Source organism: Diceros bicornis, chromosome 25, assembly GCF_020826845.1.
Source record: "Diceros bicornis minor isolate mBicDic1 chromosome 25, mDicBic1.mat.cur, whole genome shotgun sequence".
Lineage (NCBI taxonomy): Eukaryota > Metazoa > Chordata > Mammalia > Perissodactyla > Rhinocerotidae > Diceros > Diceros bicornis.
Window position 1 is genome coordinate 17,794,728 of NC_080764.1, and position 24,739 is coordinate 17,819,466.

The window sequence follows — 24,739 nt, forward strand, 5'->3', positions numbered from 1 at the left end:
ACAAATGCTTATCTTGCTAAGGATGACAAATTAAAAATTATAACTGGAGATCTTCTTGAAGTGACAGTACAGATAGCTTTACAAAGGAGGGAAAATACCATCAAAGTATCTTTTAAAAAATTACTGTACATCTCTTTACAAATATACTGGAAATATAGCTCCTGAAAATGATACTTAATGAAAAAAGCAAAGTACAAATGAGTGTCCATAGTAAGCTATCATTCATGTAAGAAAGAGGATATAAGGGGAAAAAATACATATGCTCATTTGTACAAAAGAAACATGAGAAGGAGAAAGCAGAAACTTTCTCCTGAGAAAGTGACTGAGACTGGTTACCCCCAGGGAGTACCTGGGAAGAAGGCAGAAAGAATTGGGAGGGGAGCAACAATTTCCTGAATATACTTTTTTCTATAGATCTAGCTCTTAAAAACATAACAATGTTTCACATACCCAAAAAATAAAGGCATAATTAAAATCAACCAGGATGCAGAGGGAACCACAAACCTTCCGCATTGCAGATGAATAATATAACTGCACTGAAGAAGTGTGAAAGAAAATAACTCATCTAATTAACTTTGGAAAACTGAATTTTGATTGGATACTGTAAAGATAAAGACAAAAAAGTGGTGTACAAATAGTGTACTCCAATCAGTAAATTTTACTCTCACAGAGGCATGAATGAACAATTCTGAAACTACTTTATATATATTCTAGGACTGAATAAATAAGTAAACATAGCATGGATAATGAGAGCTAGGTTTCTCACTGTCAGGGACAGAAGTTACAAAGAAGGAAAGACAGGTTAGAATGAGTCCTGTAGAGTTGGATTACAATCAGGAGTATCAGTATGAATGGTTTTTAATACATATAAAAAAGGATAGGATACTGAAATATAGATGTGTGTGTATGCATGTGTCAGTGTACATACGGATATTTCCCAGCTCTGTCTACGGAGGCTTTAGTATCCATATCTTAATTTCTAAGCACTATTCTCTAATAAAAGAGACTAGAGTTCCTTGGAGAAATAGTTGATTCCAGGCTGGGATAGGGAAAATACCAGATGAACCACATTTCACAGTGCCAGAAAGTAAAGGAGTGCTCGAAAATTAACGGGAGCCTGTTGACAGGACATAGGAGTCAACCTGAAGGATGGCCCCACGGCCAAAGCTGGGATAATTTGAGCAATAAAATAACGACAGTACTGTATTATGATCCGTAGAATAAAATAAATACCCATGAATTCATATTGATATAAATAAAATTATAGAGAGAGATATAAATGAGGGGAAGAAAAAGCTCTTCCTTACAGTAGAATTCCAATATTAATGTCGAAGGAATGATGGAAATAGAGACTCACCATTAGGTAAACACCACAGCAATAACAGGTATAGGTAAGAATCATCAATGTATGCTAAAATCACCGGTTAAGATATGATGAGAAATAAGATATTTGCATAGTCTCAAAGGATCTCCCCATAAGATACTCATTAATTACAAAAGGAAAAATAGTAACTTTACAGTGGAGAAATCCAGAAGATATCACCTTCATCGAGTGAACAAAGTGAAAAACACCAGTGATAAAATATATTGACATCTGCACCCCCTGATATGATGCAGTGAGAATGATAAAACATCACTTCCGTGGTATTCTTGCAAAAAATGCATAACCCAATCTAATCATAAGCAAACACCACACAAACCCAAATCAAAGGACCTTCCAGAAAACAACTGAGCAGAATTCTTCAAAAGTGTCAAGGTCATTAAAGTCCAGAAAAGCTTGAGGAACTGTCTTACATTGCAAGAGACTAAGGAGTCATGACAACCGAACATAAATAGGGTCCTGAACTGAATCCTGGACCAGAGAAAGGACATTAATGGGAAAACTTGAGTAAGATCTGTAGATTACTTAATAGTATTGTATCAACGCTAATCTCCTGGTTTTGCTAAGTGTGCTTTGGTTATGTAAGATGTTAGTATTAGGATGAGCTGGGTGAAGGGTAATGTGGGAACTCTTTGTATTATAAGTCTAAAATTGTTTTAAAAAAATTTAAAACCTAATAGTTTCAGTAACTTCTCAATCATAACTCCACTTGTTATTATTAGTTTACCAACTAAAAATTGAGCACTTGATGTTGAAAATTAAAAATTGAGCACTTGAGGGCCCGGCCCGTGGCTTAGCGGTTAGGTGCGCGAGCTGCGCTACTGGCGGCCCGGGTTCGGACCCCGGGCGTGCAGCGACGCACTGCTTCTCCGGCCATGCTGAGGCCGAGTCCCACATACAGCAACTAGAAGGATGTGCAACTATGACATACAACTATCTACTGGGGCTTTGGGGAAGAAAAAAAGGAGGAGGACTGGCAATAGATGTTAGCTCAGAGCCCATCTTCCTCAGCAAAAAGAGGAGGATTAGCACGGATGTTAGCTCAGGGCTGATCTTCCGCACCAAAAAAAAAAAAAAAAAAAATTGAGCACTTGACAATTAACTTATTAAACAGATAAAAAGAAAATTATTTTAAAAGTTTTGATAGCAACTACATTCACTTTAACAAAGGTTTGACGTAATCAAGAGAGCAAATTAAGAGTGGTTGATTCCTTACTTTAAGTACCACATGGGGTCAGCATCACTCGTCACCTTTTCATTGGCTTTCATGATCTTCTTTATCTGCAGTGGAAAGAGCAACATGAGTGAAGACTCTGCCTTCCAATGAATTCTTAGCTACGTCTGTTTCTAAGATCTGATGCTTACCTCTACGTTAATGAAATAGTTAAATGAATCTATGTGCTGTTTCACAAGGCCTTTAACCTAAACAGATAAAAAGTAAAAAGTAGGTTAGAACAAAATAGCAGATTATATAATAGACTCTAATAATAGGGGATCATCAACTTTTTCTCAAAACCGAAGTGAGAAAAAAAATCCATGAGTTTTATTTAGTAAAATTTCACACGTATGCATCCTCACTGAATTTCTCCTCCATCTTACTAGTACACCCTTAAATTTTCCTGCTGAGAAGCAACCTGATCTTTGCAGTTCAAGATACAAGTATGTGAACATACCTAATCACTCCCTTCAAGTTAATAAATAAAGCAAGATTTTCTCTGCATACTTTGAATTTTTCAAAAAAATCCAAGAAAAAAATATAGCAAATGAGCATCATCTCTTTAACTCTCAAAAAATGCCTATTTTCTTCTTTATCTTTCTCCTATATGAGCAATTTCATGATTTCCACATATCCAGACTCTGGCTATTCTTATCACTTATAGAAGAATGAGGAGGGGAAAAATAAAGATCTCTACTAAGAAAACTGAAAATAATCACATTTGAAATTGAAGGCAGTGTGGAATTCAGGGAACCTAAGATCAGATACCAGCTAGCAGTGACTTCCTTTTCCTCTCAGAAGTCAGTAATGAGTGCAGGTAGTGCTGTGTGCTGCTGTGGAAAACACTGAAAAAACAGACACACAGACTCCGAAATCTTAAGATTTAAAAGGACTGTACATGTTCATTTTCTTGACCTTAATCTTCAAACGCAATTAGTTCAACACTTCTAGAACATTCCTGACAGATGATCACAGAACCTTTACTTTAATTACACTTCCTTATTGGGGATCTCACCGGCTTACAAAACTACCACCTGATTTTGAAGCAGTCTTGATTGCTGGGGAAAAAAAATTCAACGTTATAATGATCTGAAGTCTGCCTTCCTCCAGTGTCCACCCCTGGGACTTAATTGTCTCTTCTAAAATAAATACCTGTTCTGGGACAGTCCATTTAGTTATCACATCTCTCTTTCATGTTCTCACTTTCAGGCTGAACAGGCCCTTCAACTATTTCTCACATGCAAGTCTTCCAGACCCTTCAGTAGCCAACGGCCTGCTGCTGGACGTGCTCCAGTTTGTCTATGTTCCTCTTAACACGAGCGCCCTGAACTCACGACAACACTCTTGACAGTCTGACCAGTGTACAGGGGGCTACTACCTCCCTCATTCTGGATATCGTACCACTGCTACTGAAGAAACAGGCCACATTACAGGCTCATCAACTAAAAGTCAAAAGGTAATTTTTATCTCCACAAAAAAAAACGCTATTAAGTTAAGCACACCCCATTTGGTACCTGTGCAAAACTGAGTACCAGGATTTACATTTGTCCCTCCTCACTGGTGTCATCCCAGCCTAACGTTCTGAGTCAGGATTCTGTTGGCCAACAGCACTGGCCACCTTACAAGCTTTGCATTCCTGCCTTCAGTCATGTATTAAAATCTTTATACTTTCGTTCTTGGACAAGTATATTTCAAGGTAGTCTGAGTACAGGAGAATCCCAACTTTAAATGAATGAACGCAAGATTGAATGAATGAATGAAATAACTAGTCTCATGTTTCTATTAAGTTTTCTATCTCCTCTTGGACTATGTGCCATCGACGGTCTCCTCTTTTTTGAATCATAAATACCACCCCTTCTCTTCTGCTTATGTATAGTTCCTTTAAAAACAAGTTACAATTACCCTTTTATATAAAAAATATATTTTATTTATATAAATATATAAAATATATATAAATTTATAACTTTTATAAATTTATAAATGCATATTTATAAAACAAGTTTATAAAATTTAAATTTATAAAATTTATATATATATACTTTTTATATAAACAATATATATAGTATATACCTTTTTTAATTAAAAATACCCTTTCTTTGACCTTACTATCGTTTTATTTCACTCCTGGTCACTCACTCCTCTCCTTAAACATTCTTCAACAGCTTCCCATTGCTATTAGAAAAAAAGCCAAAAATCTTTAAAACGGCTTTCAAATCGGGTCAGAAATCTGGCCCTGACAGCTTCCCCAGGATCCTCTCCCGGCACTCTCCCCTCTGCCTGTCACATAGAACTAAGTCGACAAAACTTAACTGAAAACACAATTTTCAAGTCTCCATTTTTTTGCTTAGCATAACACCTTCAAGATTTATCCATGTTGTAGTATGTATCAGCACTTGATTTCTTTTTACCGCCAAATAATATTCCATTGTATGGATATACCATACTTTATGTATCCATCCATCAGTTGATGTTCATTTCAGTTGTTTCCACTTTTTGGCTATTACGAATAACGCTGCTGTAAACATTTGTGTACAAGTTCTTGCAAGGACATATGTTTTCATTTCTCTTGAGTAGATACCTAGGAGTAGAACTGCTGGATCTTCTAGTAACTCTATGTTTAACCATTTGAGGAACTGCCAGGCTGCTTTCCAAAGTATGTGCAACATTTTACATTCCCACCAGTAGAGCATGAGGGTTCCAGTTTCTCCAGGTTCGCATCAATACTTATCTTTCTTTTCGACAACAGCCATCCTAGTGAGTGTCAAGTGGTGTCTCATTGTGGTACCCACTGCTTCTTAGCATAACCTCTTTAAAACTGAATTGAAGCCCTACACCAACCTTACATTCAGCAGTTCCTTGGACGATCCATTCATTCATTCCAACCAAACAGACTGGTTGCTGTTTCCTACAGACCCCACGGAGGCTCCTCTTCAGCACCTTTATGAAGCCATCTTTCTGCATCCTACCTTTCAGCTTAGTTAAATCCTTTCCAATTAAGATGTGGTTTACGTCTCACTTCATTTGGAAGGCCCTCTCTGAACACCCATGGCATCACTCTTTCGCCAACAGCACTTTAGTCTGTATTATTCACCGGCCATGCTACTATGTATACTATTTCCTATCTCTAAAATTAGATTACTGCTCCCCCGACTAGCACCTCATAGGCAGGGATACTGCCTTATAATTCCTTGTATTTCCAAAACCTAGCAAAGTACATAGCTGTACACAATTGAAAAATGTTGGTGATAAAAATTTAATCTTAAAAGAAAGGTTTATTTCTTGACTTTTCATCAGAAAAATAACTAATTAGTATTAAATGTTCATTACCTTTAAAAATGCTGGAAGCAGCCTCCATTTTTCCTGTAACAGCAAAACAATAAGAGCATCAGAACTCTGTGCTAGTAACCACAATTTTTATAAGAAATTATTTTAATGTACCAAAAATGACTCACTTTATCACAGTAAGCAAAAGAAAGTACATGAAAACAAAAATAATTTTTACATTGTTAACCACTTTTTACTTTTTTTTTTTTTTTTGTGAGGAAGTTTGACCCTGAGCTAACATCTGTTGCCAATCTTCCTCTATTTTGTATATGGGTCACTGCCACATTATGGCTTAACGAGTGGTGTGTAGGTCCGTGCCTGGGATCCGAACCCGTGAACCCCGGGCCACCAAAGCAGTGTGTGCAAACTTAACCACCATGCCACTGGGCTGGCCCCCTATAACCACTTTTATGGAAATCATATATGTGAGTGTGTGTGTACATGCATATAAATATATGTATACACATATACATATATACATACCACAGATTTCTTAAATAGAATATAATTTAATTTCTTCTTGATGAGTCAAGATTCCAACCACTTTTCATCTTTATTTTGTTCTCATGACACTTCCCGAATGAGGGGGGTTTGCCAGTTTGAGAAAGGGAGATTAAGTTTCAGAATCTGGTGGGGAAGCCAGGTCTCTTGAGTTTTTTCTCCCTCCCATTTTCTCTCACCTAGTGCACAGTCAGAGCTCATCTTAGGGCAGCAGAAGGACGTCCTATATTAAACAGCTGCAAATGGTCACACTTCGTGAGTTCTTTGGCCTGCTTTTTATAGCTTCCTAGGGTTTTAAGTAGCCTATCATGATAAGACACTTTTCATGAATGGCATAATTTGCTAATGGGAAATGTGACAAATGGGTAGAACTGAGTTTGAAAGCAAGAACTAAGTCTAAACTCACAGTTTCTCACTAAGGGCCTAAGGATCAGGTAAGACCTTGCAGCAACTGTAAAATTTTTGACTTTCACTCTGAGTGACATGAGCAGCACTGGAAGGTTCTGAGCAAAAAGAGTGACATGATGATGTGACTCATTTTAATTGGATCAGGTGAAATGATGGGTTGAACTGCTGAGTTGAGAACAGACAACGTTATAAGCAGGGAGATCATTCAGGAGTTTATTGCAATACTCCAGGCTGATAACAGTACCAGTTGTGAGAAACTGTTAGCTAGGAGACACAATGTGAAGTTAGAGCCAACAGGACTTGGTCATAGATTAGATAGAGACTTTGAGAGAAAGAGAAGTCAAGACTGACAGCTTACAGTTGCCATCTACGGAGATGAGGAAGCGGGGATGTTCTCAGAGCAGCAGGTCTAGGTGTGGAGGAGCTAACAGGAGTTTGGTTGGGGGTACAGTAAGTTTGAGATATCCATTAGACACTCAGGTGGAGGTGTCAAATAAACAATAAACATGAGTCTGGAACAAATAAACAACAAACATGAGTCTGGAACTTGGGAAAAGAGTGGCCTGGAGATACAAACTAGGGAGATATAAATTAGCAAATGGATGGTAATTACAGCCATGTAATGGAAGAGACCACCTAAGGAGTGCAGATGGAGAAGAGATCCATGAAGTGAGATCAAGAACATTCCAACATTTAGAGATGAGCAGCAGAAGGCGGATCTAGCAAAGGAGACTGAGAAGGTGTGGCCAGGGAGGGAGGCAGACAACCTGGAGAAAGTAAAAACATTTTTCAAGTGTAAAGTGAGGTGACGAAATATATGAGAAATCTCTGTACCTTCCTCTCAATTTTGCTGTGAACCTAAAAAGCTCTAAAAAAATTAAGGCTTTAAAAAAAAAAAGAAGATAGTCAGGCAAAACGAATCTAAGATGATAGAAATCAAAAAGTGGTGGGGATAGACTGAAAGAGGAACTTTCTGGGGTGATGGAAATGGTCTATACCTTGTATTGGTTGGTAGCTATTTGGGTATACATAGCTGTCAAAACTAATGTAACGGAACACTTAGTATTTATGCATTTTACTGTATGTAAGTCTACAAAGAGGAATGAAAGAAAGATCAGAAGGAACTATACGAGAAGAGTAGAAAGATCTTAGGGGTGGGTGGGGGATGGAAAAAGGCTGGAGAAGTAAGCAGTGGCCAGAATGAGAAAAGCCTTATTAACATGGTACAGACTTTAGATTTTGTCCTAAGAGCAACAGGCAGAGACTGAAGAATTTTAACCAAGGGAACAACATGATCATATTTGTGTGTTGTATGTTTAAAGTGATGGCTGAGAGGAGAGAACAGACTGGAGTGGGACAAGTCAGGAGCCTAGGAGGCAAGAGATGACTGTGGTTCAGACTTGCAGAATAGCAGGAATGAAGCTTCAGACTTGAGTAGATTTTGCAGGCGGGACCCTTAAGATGGGATGGTGGACTGGATGGAGAAGGCCAGGAAGAGGAACTGTTATTCCTGAATCAGAAGGCTGGAACTGTGATTTTGGTCCCTTCATAGCTGTGCAAATTCAGGCAGGAAATATAAATCCTTTAGGCTTATTCCTTCAGCTCTCTGGAGAAGGAGTCCAGTCAGCAGTTAAGGATGAAGACTCTGGAGTCAGACTACCAGAGCCCAAATTCCAGATCAGCCACTTACCAGCCTTCTGACACTGGGTTAGTTACTTAGCCTTTCTGGGCCTCAAAACCCTTCATTGGCAAAATGTGGTGAAAACAGTCCTTACTTCAGAGAATTAGATAACGAAATGCCTGTTAGGCTTAAACAGAGCCTGCCTCATAGTAAGTGCTCTTAACATTAACTCTTCAAGAGTTAAAAATCCAGTGTTGCCTCATGATGATCAGCAGTGTATTGCAAGTACTCACAGATCGAATCTGATGGACTGATTATAATGTGACTTTATTCATCTGCCAAATGATTATAAAGAGGTTCTTATAATCCAATAGACTCAGGGATCATGTCACTCTCCCGCTTAAACCCTTCAATAGCATCTCACTGTTCCTTCAGATGTCTAACAAAACCTTTCATGATCAGGACTCTTACCTACCCTTCATCTTTCATCTCTCCTTTACCCTTCTCCACTCCTACTGCATTTTAGCTCCTCAAAAACATCAGACGGTCTTGCCAACGGGGTTTCAAAGAATCCTGTTCCCTCTACCTGAAATCTCTCGCCTATCTCAAGCCTCATTTCTCCAGGTCCTCATTCCACGCCAATGAAGATTTTGAGGCCCAGAGAGATTATATGAGCCTTTCATACAACCTGTCAACAGCTGAACTTTATCAGGTAGCTCACTGTAAGGCAGTTATCCTTAATTTCTGATAATCTGGTGCAAGCTATGGGGCTGCTCCCCAGAAAACACCTAGGAAAAATTTTGAGTAGATGTTGGGGGAGTTTAAAATACTCCTGCAGCCCAAACTTGAACTCCAGGTTAAAAGGAAGGAAAACTAGTCTGCGATTCAGACGACTTGGTTTTGCCACCACAGCCAGCTGCAGGACCTCACCACAGTGGCCCAGGCTCCCTGGACCTCACTGTCCTCTCCAAGCCCGCGAAGATGCAATACGTCCCCCAAGGTGGGCGAGAGCCAGCCCTCCCCCGACACACAAGAACACTGGACAGGGTCCAACCCTAAAGGCGCCCGAGGGGCCGCTCGGCCCCCATGGCGGCTGACAGCTCGTCAACGCTGGCGCACGCGGCGGCCGGCTACGGAAAGGAGGCCCCCCCCCCCCACGTGGCGGCCTGCGCTTGCGCGGAGTACTAAGCATGCGCACAAGCCCCGGCCCGCAGCCCTCCGCGCCGAGAGCTCTCGGGGCAACGCCTCCAGGGGATCGTGCCGGCCCCTTCGGCTACCCGCGCGCCGTGCCCTCACCTCTACAGTCGGGATCGGCGCCGCCAGCTGCTCCGGGGTCAGGTTCCCAAACTCCTCCGCCAGGACGTCCATGCTGCTCACGACGAAGGAAGAAGCAAACAGAACCCCCACGCAGGCTTTCGCTGCCCCAAGCAAACTGCACCGCCCTTGGACAGCGGTGCGTCGAGGCCTAACTGCTCCCCGCCGTGCAGGTTAATTGAAGGCGCGACAGAAAGGTTCCGCCTGCCCTCTGCCCGAACCTACGGTGGAACCCGGATGTGATTGATGCGAACCTGGGAAACTGCGCCCCCTGGTGTCGCTCGGAGGTCTCGCCCGAGTAATCCTAAACCCTAGCCAATAGATTCATGGCCAGTTATCCCATCATTGAGACCAATAAAGCATATTGGTTGTAATTTTTTAAATGATTCAAAGAAAAGGGTAAACGGATAATGTGTGCGACTTGAGCCACCGAGGCAGAGAATTCATTTAATTGTCCAAAACTACACGTTGTATAGTATGGAAAAATAAGATACTTACCAAATGCCTAGTAGTAGGGGATTGGTGTAAAAAAATTATGGTGCAAGTGTGATAGAATATCATACAACCATTAAAATGACCATAAAGTGAGGAGGAATTAAATTACTAGAGAGTAGAGTATAACAGGACAGTAATTAAGACTGTTATACTCTAAAAGGACTAGAGGGAAGATCTAGGAAGAAATACCAGGAAGTGGAGAAATTTTGTATGAAAAGACATTTTAAATCAGTAGGGGAAAGATGGATTATCCAGTAAATGATGTTGGAACAGCTGATTAGCCATTTAGGAAAAAAAATACATCTAAGTAAATCCTATATGGATTAAATATTTAAATGTTAACACTTGAGAAGAAAATAAGTGAATATATTCATAACATTGAAATGGTGAAGGCCTTCAAGGATGGCAACAAAGAAATTGTAAAGGAAAATATTCATGGATTTGCTAATATAATTCTAACCATAGTTTTATGATTCCATGAAGAATTTAAAATTTTCTGAACAGATTTTTAAAAATCACGACAAATAGAGTTTTTAAAAAAAACAAGTTAGTAGAAGACAAATGGTTGGTATCCCTAATTTAAAATGAACATATACAAATCAATAGGAAAAAAAATCCCATTGGAAAAAACAAGGCAAAAGATACCAACAATTGTTTAATGGGTTTGGAGTTTCAGTCTGGGAAGATGCAAAAGTTCTAGAGATGGATGATGGTGATGGTTTCATGACAGTGTGAATGTACTTAAGGCTACTGACCTGTACACTTAAAATAGGTAAAATAGTAAATTTTATGTATGTTTTACACAATAAATTATGAAAATTTGTAAATAAAAATTTGCTGTTTTCTCATCATGAATGTAGAGCATCGTGTTAGTCTAATTCCTGAATTAGGTACTTCAAGTAAATTTCAATGCCTGTATCTTCTAAGTATTGTGCTGATGTCTGAAAGTAGGAGGAGAAAGGAAAGAAGAATTAAAAGAAGAATCAGCTCCTGCTCTTGAAGATCTTACAGTTTCCTAAAGAGACAGATACACTTTTGTGTGATCTTTGTGGATTACCAGAGAGCAACCTATTTAGAGTCTAGCCTAGAAGGAACCACGGAGTGATTTTTCCATAGCAGAGATCTCAAGGTAGGCTCAGCTGTGTTTGCTCACTCCTCCTAAGTGCTCTTGGCTTTCCACCATCAAGATGGTTCTCTAACTTCAGCATACACCTCAGTCACCTGGAGAGCTTGTTAAAACAACCTCAGCTTTCTGATTTGGTAGATTTCGGCCAGGGCCCGCAAATTTGCATTTCTAATAAGTCCTCAGGCAATCACACTTTGGGAATCACTCTCTCACATCAGACTTAGCAGTCAATACCACATCCTCTGTTTCTGTGCCTAGCTCTCCTTCAGACCGGGAGCTTCTGGAACAGGGACCAACTTGGTCTTTGTATTCCCAACTGTATTCTAACCCACTGTTTGCTCCCGAATAAATTCGTGTTGAAAAAATAATTTGAAAGAAAAACATGCAATGAGTGATAATAAATTCAATATTGTATTTCACATTTTTTTAAATCCTGATTTTTTTCCTTGAAAAGAGGAGGATGTGGTAGCCGTGGTCCCAGAGTCCTACATGGCAACAGTTGGCTGACACTGAGTGGTGTTGGCCCTTAGACCACAGCTACCACAATCCTTCCTTTATTACCCCTGCCTGGCCCCTGAGGTATTGGCACTTGCACTCCAGGTCAAATCTATGATTCCTTTCTGATCCTCTAAGGGGCTGGATTTTTTTTTTTTTTCTTTTTTCGGTGAGGAAGATTGTCCCTGAGCTAACATCTGTGCCAATCTTCCTCTATTTGGTATATGGGACACCACCACAGCATGGCTTGATGAGCAGTATGTAGGTCCATGCCTGGGATCCAAACCCGTGAACGCCAGGCCACCTAAGCAGAGTGCACGAACTTAACCACTACGCCACTGGGCCGGCCCCAGGGGCTGGATTTTTAAAACCAAAAAGCGAGGAACAGTCTCGTGACTTCTCTTTCTGCTGTCACATCGTTTTCCTGAGGTCTTGGTGCAAAAAGACTGGTGGTTTGAATAGAGGGCTGGCTGGTTAGGGAAAGGAAATCACAGAGGGGAAATGGTTGACACCTGGGGATACTATCCCATTGCTTACGTATATAGTGTTTTGGTAGCCAGACGAGAAAGTGACCAGTGCCATGGGGAGTGGAGGAGAAGAGGGGCCATTGGTTAAAAGAAAGCAAGGGAAAGGGAAAGGGAAAAGCTGAGGTGTGCAAGCTGGACCCTGGAATATCAGGGAGTGCTTCCATTCATTGTTTACTGTTTGCCAGGCATTGGAAAGACCACTATATGTGCATTCCCTGATTCAATGATCAACTCCTGGGGGAGAGTGTGATTGTTCCCACTTGACAGATGAGGAGACTAGGGCTTGTGGAGATTAAGAAATGTGGAATTTAAATCCATAATTATTTGACCCCAGAGCCCATGCTTTTAACCCCTCTATCATACTACCACACTGAAAGGATGGCGTGTCAGAAGACATTTCAAGCAGAGAAAAACAGCCTTTGCAATGGCCTGCGGGCTTTCGAGTACCTAATACCATACGTGGTTCTCTTGTAGGGCTTGTCAAGGAAAGTGTCTATAGAGGACGCTAGAAAGATCTAGTGGGGCTGGGCCATTATTGGCCTTTCTGCCATGTGAAAGAAATTAGACCTTATTCTGAGAGGCTTCAACATGAAGATACTAGAAAGAAAAGAGAAAGATGATCCTCTCTTCAAAACTTTGGATCATTAAGACTGGAAAAAAATATGTGTGGTCCTGATTTCTATAGGTGGATAAATTCATAATAGAACTAGAGAAGACCAGAAGGATGTTGGAGAAAGAATAAGGGCTCCTCAGCCTGAAAAGGCAAGGGCAAAGGGGGAGTCTTGAAATCTATAATTTCACAAACAGCAAGGTGAGGAGGAACGCGGATGGCAGTCTCTACTGTAATCAGAGAACATTCTGCATTTTGAGCAAGACTGGCTGGTCCCAAATCCTCTAGCTGCCTGCCATGCCCACAGGCCTTGATCTGAAAAGCCTTGCTTTGTATGGTGTGACCTTACCATCCTCTCAAATCTGATGGAGCCAGGAACCTGCCAAAGACAGCCAGGTAAGAGAGCCGAGGTGGTCTGTCATGAGACCCCTACCCAACGCAGGAGAGTGGGGGAGGGGGTGTCCATACTGACTGGTGGCAAATAGACCCAATTATATTCTCTCTCCTGGGATGTTTTCAATTAAGACACACCAAAAGGGAGGGCAGCAACAGAAAGCAGAAGCAGAGAAGTAAACACCAAGTCAGCATTTGGCAGCATCGTGACAGTGGGAAATACTTTTGACTGGATGACCTAAGGAAACCAATATAGCAAGCAGTTAGGACCGCACATTCCAGGGTTAAACTCTTGAGTTCAAACACACTTCCCAGCTTTGTGACCTCAGACAACTTCCTTAGCCTCTCTGAGTCTCATTTTGCACATATAGAAATAATGATAGGACCTGCCTCACAGCGCACTGTGCAGTTATACGAGATCATTTTTATCAAGCGCTTAGGGTAGTCCTTGCCATAGGGTAAGTGCTCGGTGGCTACTATTAATTTATTATACTCTGAAAGAAAACAAATTATGTTCAGGTTCCCCACCAAGCCTGCAAGTGCAACTGCTGGGACAGAGTCCTGGGTTTTCTTTCTTCTTCATAAAGCCTCACAATAAATCCCTCTGTTCCTTTCCCTTGAAATCTGAGAGAGGCTAACAGAGTAAGCTTAGAAATGAAAAAATAAAGCTTAACTTCAAAAATAGAGAACAAGAGGGCACAAGTTGATAATACCAACGTGCTTTCTAAAAGGCCAGATTAAATCCTGGAGGATAAACTCATAATTGATACTGAATGAAATTAGAACCTTTTGGGCTTTCTCACTGCCCTTTGCACTGACATCAAGGACAATAAGCCTTCTGCATACCTTGAGTTTCTCTGCCAGTGACAATGTTGGGCTTAATGGACCGTGGTTCTGATGAGATATGACTGTTTTTGTTCTTATGTACTTGAGTACTTGATCACAATACTAAAACCCCTTGAAGCTTGAGAGAGGTTTGGGACTAATAAATTAGTTACTATACTGTATTCTGGTGACATGATGCTTTAGAGTTTGCAGACAATTGCAAATACATTATCTCCTTTGATTCTCACAATATCTCTGCGAGCCAGGCAGGTAGCAGGTAGGCAGGTAGGGTAGGAAATGGAGGTTCAAGGAGATTAAAAGACTGGCTCAAGTTCATGTAGCTATTAAGTAGTAGAAGTGAATTCGAACTCAGGTCTTGTGACTCTCAGTCCCATGCTACATTTACTGAACAATGAGTGGGACATTTTGGAACTTAACATCCCTAGATGTAGAACAGGCTGAACTTTAGTTTTGAGAGGGGTTCCAGTGAGGAATAAAAATATGTTGCCAAAAAAGGTGGCGTTCCCCATGCCTATGGCATACTTTGCCAATCAGCCACAGAATTCTTGACTACTTATCCTAGATCTGGCTTCAAAATCCTCCCAACACAGTGTTCTGCAGAGCTACTACTAACAGACCAGAGTAGACACATGATTTTAAACCTGTTTTCATGAAAAGAAGGTTCATCGGACTTATTCAACAAAGCTAAAGGGATTTGAGGTAGAGACTGCTAATGCTTACCAATACCCATGTCAGCCTCTTTCTCCTGGGCACGTTTTACTGCTTCCCTGGCAGTCAGATGAGCCCACATGATGGAGTTCTGGCCAATGGGCCATAAGTGGAAGTGGGCAATCCTTTTCTTTCCCTATCTTCTGAGTGAATGGAGAGGACTCCAAAGATCTAGGGGACAGCTGAGTCACAAGGATGGAAGTTGGGTCTCTGAATGACTGAATGGAATAGCACCTCCCCCAACACCAACCTACCCCCTGCTTTGAACTATAATTTGAGAAATAAGGCTACACTGAGGCCACCGAGACTTGGGAGCTATTTGTTCACCAGTTCATCTATGCACACCAATAAAGGTTGACTTCTTGTGACCACGCCCTTCCTTGAATGATCTTTTGGTGTCATGAGGCAATGCTGGACTGAGTGGTCTCCTCACCCATTTCTCACATTGAAATTTTAAAGACCTCATGAATGTACGTTATAGTGCATTTTTCTCTTTCTGCTCCTCAGCAAACCCTTCTAATTTGGGAGAAATCCCTGGTTGGGTGACCTTGGTGGGACCATGGGAGTCTAAGGCTCAGCTACTCCCTCATTCCATCCCTTGCAAATTAGAGCCAGGGCACTTGATCTAGATTCTTCCACCTGAATGTTTATGCCTGGGACTGTGCATCTTGAGCAAATGATGCAAAGGGGCCAGGACAGTTGAGAAACCGACCTCTGAAGCCACAGCGCTGAATCCAGCTTGGCTGGAGTCCTGCAGCTCGCCTTGCCTTGGTTCCCGCCCATTTTCCAAGCCAGATGCCTCAGATTAAGTAGATTCTGTGAGGTATTAATACTGTCCAAAAAACTCCTTTTCTGCTGCAGTTCGAGTCCATTTCTACTGCTAGTACCGTGTTCCTGTTTGAGTGTGTGTGTGCAGACGTACACAACACAGAGGAGTCTTCCAGCACAAAGGGAAGTGTTCTTTGCCAGGGCGATCTTTCCAAAACATAATTTGTCTGTTACCATCCTCTGTTTCAAAAGATTCAACGATTCTTTATCTCTTTCAGGACAAAACCCACACATTTTAGCATGACAGCCCAGACCCTCTGGACCTTTCTTGTTACCTCTCCTCACTTTCACTCTTCAACCACATGCTGGCCCCTGGGCTCACCCTTTCTCACCACACTGTGCTCCCCATGCACATGGTCTGTGGGCCCTTTCCCTTTCTTGGCCTCGTGGCAGGTTCCTGCCTATCCTTCCTGTTGTAGCTGGAGAATGATTTCCATGAAACAGAGTTTTGATGATTTTTCCTCCAGCACCATGTGTACCTATTTTATGCCCTTATTACACTTTCCTGTAGTTGTTCACAAGTTTGTCCTTCTTACTAGATTATAAACTTCTTGACAACAGCGTCTGTCTAGTCATCTATGTATGACAACACCTAGGATACTTCTGGGCACGTGGTAGATGGCTCACTAGGGGTTTGTTGACTGACTGACTGAATGAATGAATGAATGAACATGACCTAATGTCTGTAAGGCTCTGACAATCACCATAGGAACCATTCTAGAACAACACTAACAAGACTGTTCAATATTCCACCCCTGAGCTACCCAAAGGTGGTTTAGAAGACAAAGACTACATCATGTTCACCATCCAAGGACAAATTGCCATCTGTCGTCATACACATGTGCCCTATCACCCCTTTCTCCCTCCTCCCTCTCCCACTTCCCTTCTGGTAACCACCAATCTAATCTCTGTGAACATGATGTAGTCTCACAGAAATCAAAATATAATGACATACAGCTGAAATTTATATAATATTATAAACCAATGTTACCTCAATAAAAAAAAATTAAAAAAAAGAAAAAGAGACAGACATTGGTTATCTTGAAATAATTTTTAATGTTTTAAAATTTAACTAGTGCACACAATACATGTTTTAGCAGTAGAAGAATGAAAATGTGTGTATGCTGTTTAATAAAATTGACGTTATAAAACAAGACCATGTTAAGAAAACCTCAAAAGTAGAAGTAAACATTTAAGTAAAAACCAAATAGACAAGATGCTAAAGGATATGATTTAAAAATCCTAATAAAGGTAGTTGCCTAAATCCAGACTTGAGACATTGAGATTTACTTTGCCACTTAAAAAAAAAAGGAAACAGAATGCCCTTCGTTTTAAATGCATTTAAAAAAATGTTTGCACATTGTTTTCCTGCTGGCAACTGGAGGATAATCAAGTATATAAGAATACCAGCTGGATTCCAATCTAATAATAAACAAGTACACCACCTGGTTTTCCTGGTAAATATATAGTTCACCTCAGCAAGCGACAAAAAATCACTCTCCATATTACTTTTCTGTGTCAGACCCCACCTGCCACCCATGCCCCGAAGTGAACACAGTTGAAAGCTACTTCAACTTAAGAGAAAATGAAAACAAAAATCTTTAGCACCTTATGGTTTCTAAGCGTAGGAAAAACATGGGCAGAATGGAAATATAGGAAGAGGAAAAAAAATGGGTAAGACCAATGATGTGCTCTTCAGTAAAATTCCACTCACACACAGCTGCTTAAATGGGCAGAACGGCTGATTTATGTATTGGTCATTGTGAGAAAAAAACCTGACTTTCAAAATTTCCTCAGATTTTCGCAGATCCCTCCAAAATGTAAAGGTTGGAGATAATTTATTCACACAATCATGTCCTAGAACTTTATCAAATAATTAAGTATGCATCACAGTGGAGGTTGTGGTGAGGAAAAGGAGGTGAGGAAGAAAGGAATACCCCTTTTTACTTCCTGTCCATTCTTCCCCACCAAACTACTAAGGTTCAACGAGTCCTTAGAAAACAAAACAGCCAGAAATGTGTTTTATGCAAATAAAGCACTTTCTAGACTGAGTCCACCCAAACTGTAGTGCTTCCCTTAACACTGCAAAAGAAGTATGTAATTCCAGGACAAGCAGATTCTCTAAAATCTCAACGACGACTAGTGCCAGCTTGGCAATGTCTGATTTAGTGCTCAAGAATGTCAAAAGATGATGATACTTAGAAGAGCATCATGGTCATAGTGGGGTAAGAATTTAATCAGCACAGGAGGCATTTGCTAGCAAGCTAGATGGTTAAAAAGTCCAGAGTTCAACTATTTCTTTTTCAGTTGTGAACGTCACTGAGAATGGGGATCTCGTTTTATTAACTTCCCTTCTTCTTACAAGTAAACCAATTCAAACCATTCCTGCCTTATGTAAAAATATTAAAATCTTATATAAACCTTACCAATGGCCTGAGAAATGCAAGGACATTCACTAGGAGATTTGTGCAAAAATTGTTTCTCTCAGACAGCAGGATAAGTTACAAGAAGAAACCAACCTCTAGAATAAAATTTTAGAAGGGATTTGTTTCTATTTTCACTAAATGAATAAGGGAGGTTTTATCCAAAATTTGTCTATAGCTTTAAAATGTAGGTAATAAATTTAAATTCTAAACAAATACTGACAACTGGTATTGTAAAATGTGATTTGGTACAACTGTGGAATCTGAGGACTTACTGTGTAAGTTTCTATTACACATTAATAAAATTTAATTGTATATTTCAAATACAATTATGCTTACTTCACATCTCTTATTCAGAACATCAATCCCCTTGGTTATTCTCACAACTTTCAACCCTTTAAGAAGTTGTACCAAAATTAAAAATTATTAGATTTGATAGTGACAAGTGAGGAAATACAACTCCTTACGGGTCGAATGGATAAGTCAGATATAGATGCTTAAGAAAACATTTAAAAGTATTATATAGGTAATATAATTAATTACAAATTGCTTTCTGTTCATTAAAAAGTCTCTTCTGAACTTGAAAATGACGCATGAACAGGGTCTATATGATGTGCATGTCTTCTGCAATGCTAATATTACTGGGTTACACAGATTCAGGCTAACACTGCACCACGGAAAGGACTGAGGATGTGCCGCACCTGTAATGCCATCGATGGAAACAGACTGGGTACCGAAGTGCCGGATTCCCATCTCTTATGCAACGTCAGTTGCTCTTCAGTCAGTAGAAGATGAAGTGTCCGCTTTCCCCATGGCTTCCTCGCTGAAGAGCAGCTTTCGAAGTATATTTGCATAAAATGGTCCATACACTTGCTTGTTGAGATTCACAATGTTTGCATATTGAGAGCCTAGTACTTCTAGCTCCTGCTGAATGACTGCAAGGCCTCCTGGCGTGGGAGGCATGCATTTTTGAGGGCTTGTAAGACAGAGTAGGCTTTTCATGTATAGTTGGATTCGTTTATCTAGGGAAAAATAAGATATCTTTACCTGTCCCATTATTAAAGCACATAATTTTTTAAAAAATGAGAATACTAATTATGGTGGGTGGATTGCAATAATATTCCTAACTCTTCACCCTCTCTGTATCCAAGCCCTTTACCAGGTAGCTTTGCAGCTCTTCCCATCAAAGGCTGGAGTCTGTTTCCTCGTGTCTTGAATTGGAGCTGGCCTTATGACTTTCTTTGGCCAATAGAGAATGTGGCAGAAATGTTGGTATGCTAGTTCCATGCTGAGGTCTCAAGAGGCATGGTTTGCATCTGCTCTCTCCAGCTACCAACACCATGTGAACAAGCCTGGGCTTGATGAGAGGCCACATTGACAGAAGCTCAGCTGTTCTATCTGAGGCCATCTTAGACCAACCTGTAGCTCCCAAACACTTGAGAAAGTCAAGCCAAGATCAGCAGAGCTACCTACCCAAGCCACAGCTGACCACAAATGCTTGCATGAGTCCAGCAAGACCAAAAGAACTACCCAGTTGCCCCAAAGACTTGTGAGCAATACTAATGCTTGTTTTTTTTTTAAGCTATGATGTTGGAGAGTGACTTGTTATGCAGCACTAGCTAACTAATAAAAAATATAGAGTACTTTTGGGGTAGGGCAGAGAATCTTTTACAAAAACTCAATACTTAATGTCCATCATTTTAGTTATCTACACTAAAGCTGAGTCTGTAAAATGGCACTGCCAGTTTTGCCCACATAGTGTTTTTAAAAAATAGAAACCATTTAAAATGAGAAAGTTTCATGTAAAAATCCAAATTTCTAGTTCCTTTTGAAAAATCTACATAGAGATCTGGAAACTCGGGAGCCGAAATTACCATATGGCAAGGGTGACCACATATCCAGGTTTTCCCAGGAGAGTCAAAGTTTACACCTGTTGTCCTGGCATAATTAAAAAGAGCACTCTCAAAAGCTTCCTGGTTTGGACAATAAATTATACAGTCACCCTACACATGGCCAACAATCTGGAGGCACTGAGGAAGGGCCACCCCAACTGGCACTCCAGTTTGCCACCTTCTCCAGCCTTCCTGCTTCACTGCTTCAATGTATCTGTGTTTCAGACCACTTCACAAAAGCAGGCAAATACATAATAAATCAGGCTGCAACAGTATTGGACAAATAATACCAGACAAACCAGGCCTGCCACAGCCCATGCTGCTCCACGGACTTTCTTTGGCTTTGGAAACAGAAACCTCACAAATAAGAAAGTTTGCTAAGGAGAATACACTCCACCAAATATGGACAAATATGACATTAATGAAACTCTTATCTCCAAACACTTCTCCCAAAAGTCACACGTTCCAGGCAGATCTATCCTAGAACTCAAAGTTTCCAAAGTCCCATGTCCATGTCTTAGCCAGACTGTTTCCTCTTACTAGAATGCCCTTCCATCTCACCTCATCTCTGCCCAAACTTAAAAGCATCCTTCAATACCACGCCTAAAGTAGTACCTCCTTTCCAAGGCTTTCCCTAACATCTGTTTGACTATCACACCATATTATTGTGACTTGAGAATGTGTCTCTCTCTTCCTTCTTAGAGATGGGCTCTCTGAGGGTGAGGGCCATGTCTTTTTTATCTTTATATGCCCAGCCTGGCATGTGGCAGACACATCACAAATGCTGACTGAATTGAAGTGTGAATAGAATGAAAAGGTCTCGAAAGATCAACAGCAAACTGAGACCAACGGGAGTCAGGCAGGAACAGGGCTGGAGAAGGCAGTGAAAGATGACTGGGGCCTTATCTGTAATTTGTCAACAGGAAGACATTATTCCTGTATGTATCTTATACAATTGAAAATTACCTTTTAAAAATGTACATGGCTATAACCATGCAAATAATCTACAAAGCAGGTAATCTATAAATAATTTCTACCTGGTTTTGGCACACGTTTGAAAAAACTGGTTTGAAAGAAAACTTTTCTAATTATCTTCCATAGCTAAGGTTGGTTGAGTCCTTATTATGTTCCAGGGATCCCTCTAACTGCTTAATTTATTCTAACTCCTCTGCAGGCAGAAAATTAAGAGTCAGTTGTCTACTAAATTTCCTGTTAGACTGGTTGCCTGACTCTCAGGAGCCCAGGTCTATTTTCATTACAGATATGGTCGAAACACTTTCCTGCAAAATTATTTAAAGAATGAAACTCTTTCAAAATTGTTATTATGCTTACAAGTGGTTCTGTCTCCTCTGCAGACAGTCAGTTTTTACGCCAAGACTAAAGTGACAGAAGCGTTTGTCAACTCAGGAACAGCCACACCGAGTCCCTGCCAAAGGCGTGCCCTTGGCTTCCAGAATCCAAGGAGAGATGCTCAAGTGAGTCATTCGAGTTGCTAGGCAACAACACTTTGAATGAGGTTAGAAAGTGCTCTCAATTTGTAAAAGAACAGGAACGTTGGACTGGGGAGAGCTGGGTGGAAAAAAGTTGCTTTACCGGATTTTAAGAGGCCACCTCGTGGTGGGGGCATCTCCCAGCTCCCAGCTTCCCTCTCCCTTCTGACATTGCAGGTACTTCCCTTATCTAGAGCAAGGGCACAGAGGACACTGGATTCTCCAGCCACCCTGCCAACAAGCAGCAGGGTTCCAGCTCTGACCACAATGCCAACCAGAGCAGTTAAGAACATGAGCTCTGGAGTCAGACAGGCTGGGGAAGAACCCCGACTCAGTAGCTGGCTGGTTATGTGACCTCGGGTTGAGAGTTCCTTAACCACTCCAAGTCTCCGAGGCTTTCACCCCTTCCACAAATATTTATTCAGTGTCATCTATGGGCCTAGCATGGTACGGGAATATAGCAGCAAACAAACCTGCACCCTATCCTCATGAGGCCTGCACACCAGTGGGGGGCTAGCAGGATGTGGCAGAGATCACCCTATGCCCCTCTTCCTCCGAGGACCACAACCTCCCAGGTATTAGCCGTTCAGCTGGAGACCAGAGGCTGTGAGGACAGACGCATGTCAGCAGTGAAGGGTATGCAGGGAAGAGCTCAGCCACAGGCGGCTGTGGTTATGCTGTGCTTGTTCCTGTTATCAGCTGTCACCTCTCAGCAGCCCACAGTGCTGCACACCAGCACTGCTCTTTTCTGGGGGAGGGGTGGAAGCCTTGAGCTATTAAGCGGCCTGTGTGGCCTAGATGTCCAGCATTCCAGGCACCCAGGGATAAGGATGAGAGAAACTATTTTGAGAGCCTCAAACAAATAACAGCAAGTATCTGTATTCTTAGTGAAGTCAAAGTTGTACTTTGGAAACTTGCAGATTAGTCCCAGAATGTTAGTATATTCTAATTCTACACTCTTTTCCTCCTTCGTCTTTATTCCTCACCCTCTATAGTACACACTTGCTTTGTGCCCCACATCACCCTCTCCCCCTTCTTATGGCCACAGCACCCTGATTTTGTTTGGGGGAATTATCTCTTCTCTACTCTCAGACCAGGCATTACAGGTAAAGGTGACTCACCCTGGCTCCAGGAACTGAACACATGTCTCGGGCCTAGGTTCTTCCTCTCCAGCCACCATGACTGACTCAAGAATGGGACACGACCTACAGTCAGCCAACTGGAGCCAATGAGACTCAATTCTGGGGTCATCTGAGCTAACAGGGAAGCTGACTCCTTGTTATTCACCTGATTTAAACATGGAAAGACGTGGGCTAGAGCTGAAGCCACCTTGCTATGATGGGAAGAGACTATCTGTGAAGACAGCCAGCTCAAGGAAGGCAGTGCTGAGGGATGGAGGCAGGGAAACTAGTGCCAGTGATGCTCCGAGCTCCGATTAAGCTGTACCTGCAGCCAGCCCTATCTCTGGTCTTTTCATTTACAGAAGAAAATACATTTCCTTTGTGCTTGAGCTAGTTTAGAAGCTTAGATTCTCTGTCACAGGTAACAGAAAAAGTCCTAACTGATACATTCTCCATCTCCCAATTCATCAACACAACTTGACACTAAGACATTCACTTTCTTAGCAGTCAAGTACAAAAAAAGCCCACCCACTTGCCTCCCAGTTCCACAGCCTTTTTACCCTTTGTCTCTTGAAGCCTGACCAGGAAAGAGGCCCTCAGCTCGCTTAAGCTATCTCACAGCAGAACCGATATCTACCTTCTGTGAACACACTGCCATCTGGTTTGGATCGTTGTATTGATCTAGGATTACCAGCAGCATTATGTTATCTTCCTCATAAAAATCTATTGGCTTGATAGTAGGATAGAAGGCCCTGAAGCATCCCCCTACTCCACTACACACAGAAGTAGTGAGTCCCAAACCTCTGAAAATATTAACACTTTCTTCATATTTTCAATATTTATTCTCCAAAAGAAGCAGGTTATCTGCTTAAGACTAAAATTTGACTGGCACTTAACTTTAGTCAAAATCAGCTAGTTAAAGCAAATTGAAGGAGAATTGAAGGAGAAACCAATGAAAACATGAGGACCCACCAATCAAAGAGCAGACAGGATTGTCCTCGTCTTCAATGCTTGAAAATTGACCTATGAGATTAGCTTGAATCTCAGCATTTAAAGTGGGTAAACCTCTCTCCATCAGGGTCTTGTTAACTTCAACACAAGTCTGAACACCAATAGAATTCAGGACTTCCTTCAAGTTAAAGGTCCTACAAAACATAAAACAAAATCTCATCAGGGATAGTTGTTGTTCATCAGTTTTTGTTTTTAATATACCAACTTATTTCAAATATCTACTAATTTCTCCTATGCAGACAATAATTACCTCTATTAGAATGTACTTAGAAAACAGTAACTCCTCCCAACCACCAACCCTTATATGTAGCAGATTTTTTCAATGCTTAAAACCACTCAATTCTGTAGGCAGTGTTTAAATAGGAAAGCATAGGCAGAAAAATGTGGTCCCTGAAAACAAGTCTGTAAAACCATTTTCATGCAGGGCTATCAGAAAATGAAAGAAAATACCTATTTACTCCTGAAAATAAACCCTTTAGTCTGACTGGATTCATTCATAGATTTTTTTTTTTTTTTTTTAGCTTGGAAAATGAGGTAGAATCAATTCCTTTATCCATGCCTGAGCAGGAAATCTATAACACCAATCAAAAACAAGAAATGAAGATACTCAGAGGTCAACACCATAAAGATAAGAAGCTCATTCTCATTGCTACGTTCAGGTAACTGATCAATAATCCAAATATATAGAGTCCAGAAAATTGTAAAGAGTAATTAGCAGTGGGTTATTTAATAGGTAAAGAAAAAGAGGTAATTAGAAAGTGCATTTGTTGGGTCCACACTATTGGGGAATCATGATTGAAAATTGCATCTCACTATCCAGAAAGGTCATTAGATAGCTCTGCTCAAAATGGGAATTAAAGGATGAGACATAGGCCCAATGATAGGAGGCAGTGTAATGCAGTGGTTAGAGCATAAGATGTGGTGACAGGCAGATCTGGGTTCAAATCCTGACTCTACCACTAAATTTGCTATGTGACTATATTAGCTCTTGACAGATTGTCAGGCATGT

General features: G+C 40.9%; 2 protein-coding genes across 3 annotated transcripts in view; both read right to left on the minus strand.

Annotated features, from left to right (window-relative positions):
* Nucleotides 1-9,971, minus strand: part of POLR3B (RNA polymerase III subunit B) — a 116,673-nt gene extending 106,702 nt beyond the window's left edge. Inside the window, exons 1-4 of the mRNA XM_058568509.1 lie at nt 9,748-9,971; nt 5,925-5,957; nt 2,747-2,803; nt 2,598-2,662 (exon numbers count right to left, since the gene is read on the minus strand). Of these exons, the coding sequence (XP_058424492.1) occupies nt 2,598-2,662; nt 2,747-2,803; nt 5,925-5,957; nt 9,748-9,819 (227 nt within the window). The 5' untranslated portion in view covers nt 9,820-9,971. The remainder of the gene's footprint in view (nt 1-2,597; nt 2,663-2,746; nt 2,804-5,924; nt 5,958-9,747) is intronic.
* A 6,863-nt stretch (nt 9,972-16,834) lies between these two features.
* TCP11L2 (t-complex 11 like 2) overlaps nt 16,835-24,739 on the minus strand; it is a 39,301-nt gene continuing 31,396 nt past the window's right edge. For both annotated transcript variants that reach the window (XM_058568512.1, XM_058568511.1), the window contains exons 9-10: nt 23,692-23,864; nt 16,835-19,238 (exon numbers count right to left, since the gene is read on the minus strand). In XM_058568512.1, the coding sequence (XP_058424495.1) occupies nt 18,994-19,238; nt 23,692-23,864 (418 nt within the window). In that variant the 3' untranslated portion in view covers nt 16,835-18,993. The remainder of the gene's footprint in view (nt 19,239-23,691; nt 23,865-24,739) is intronic.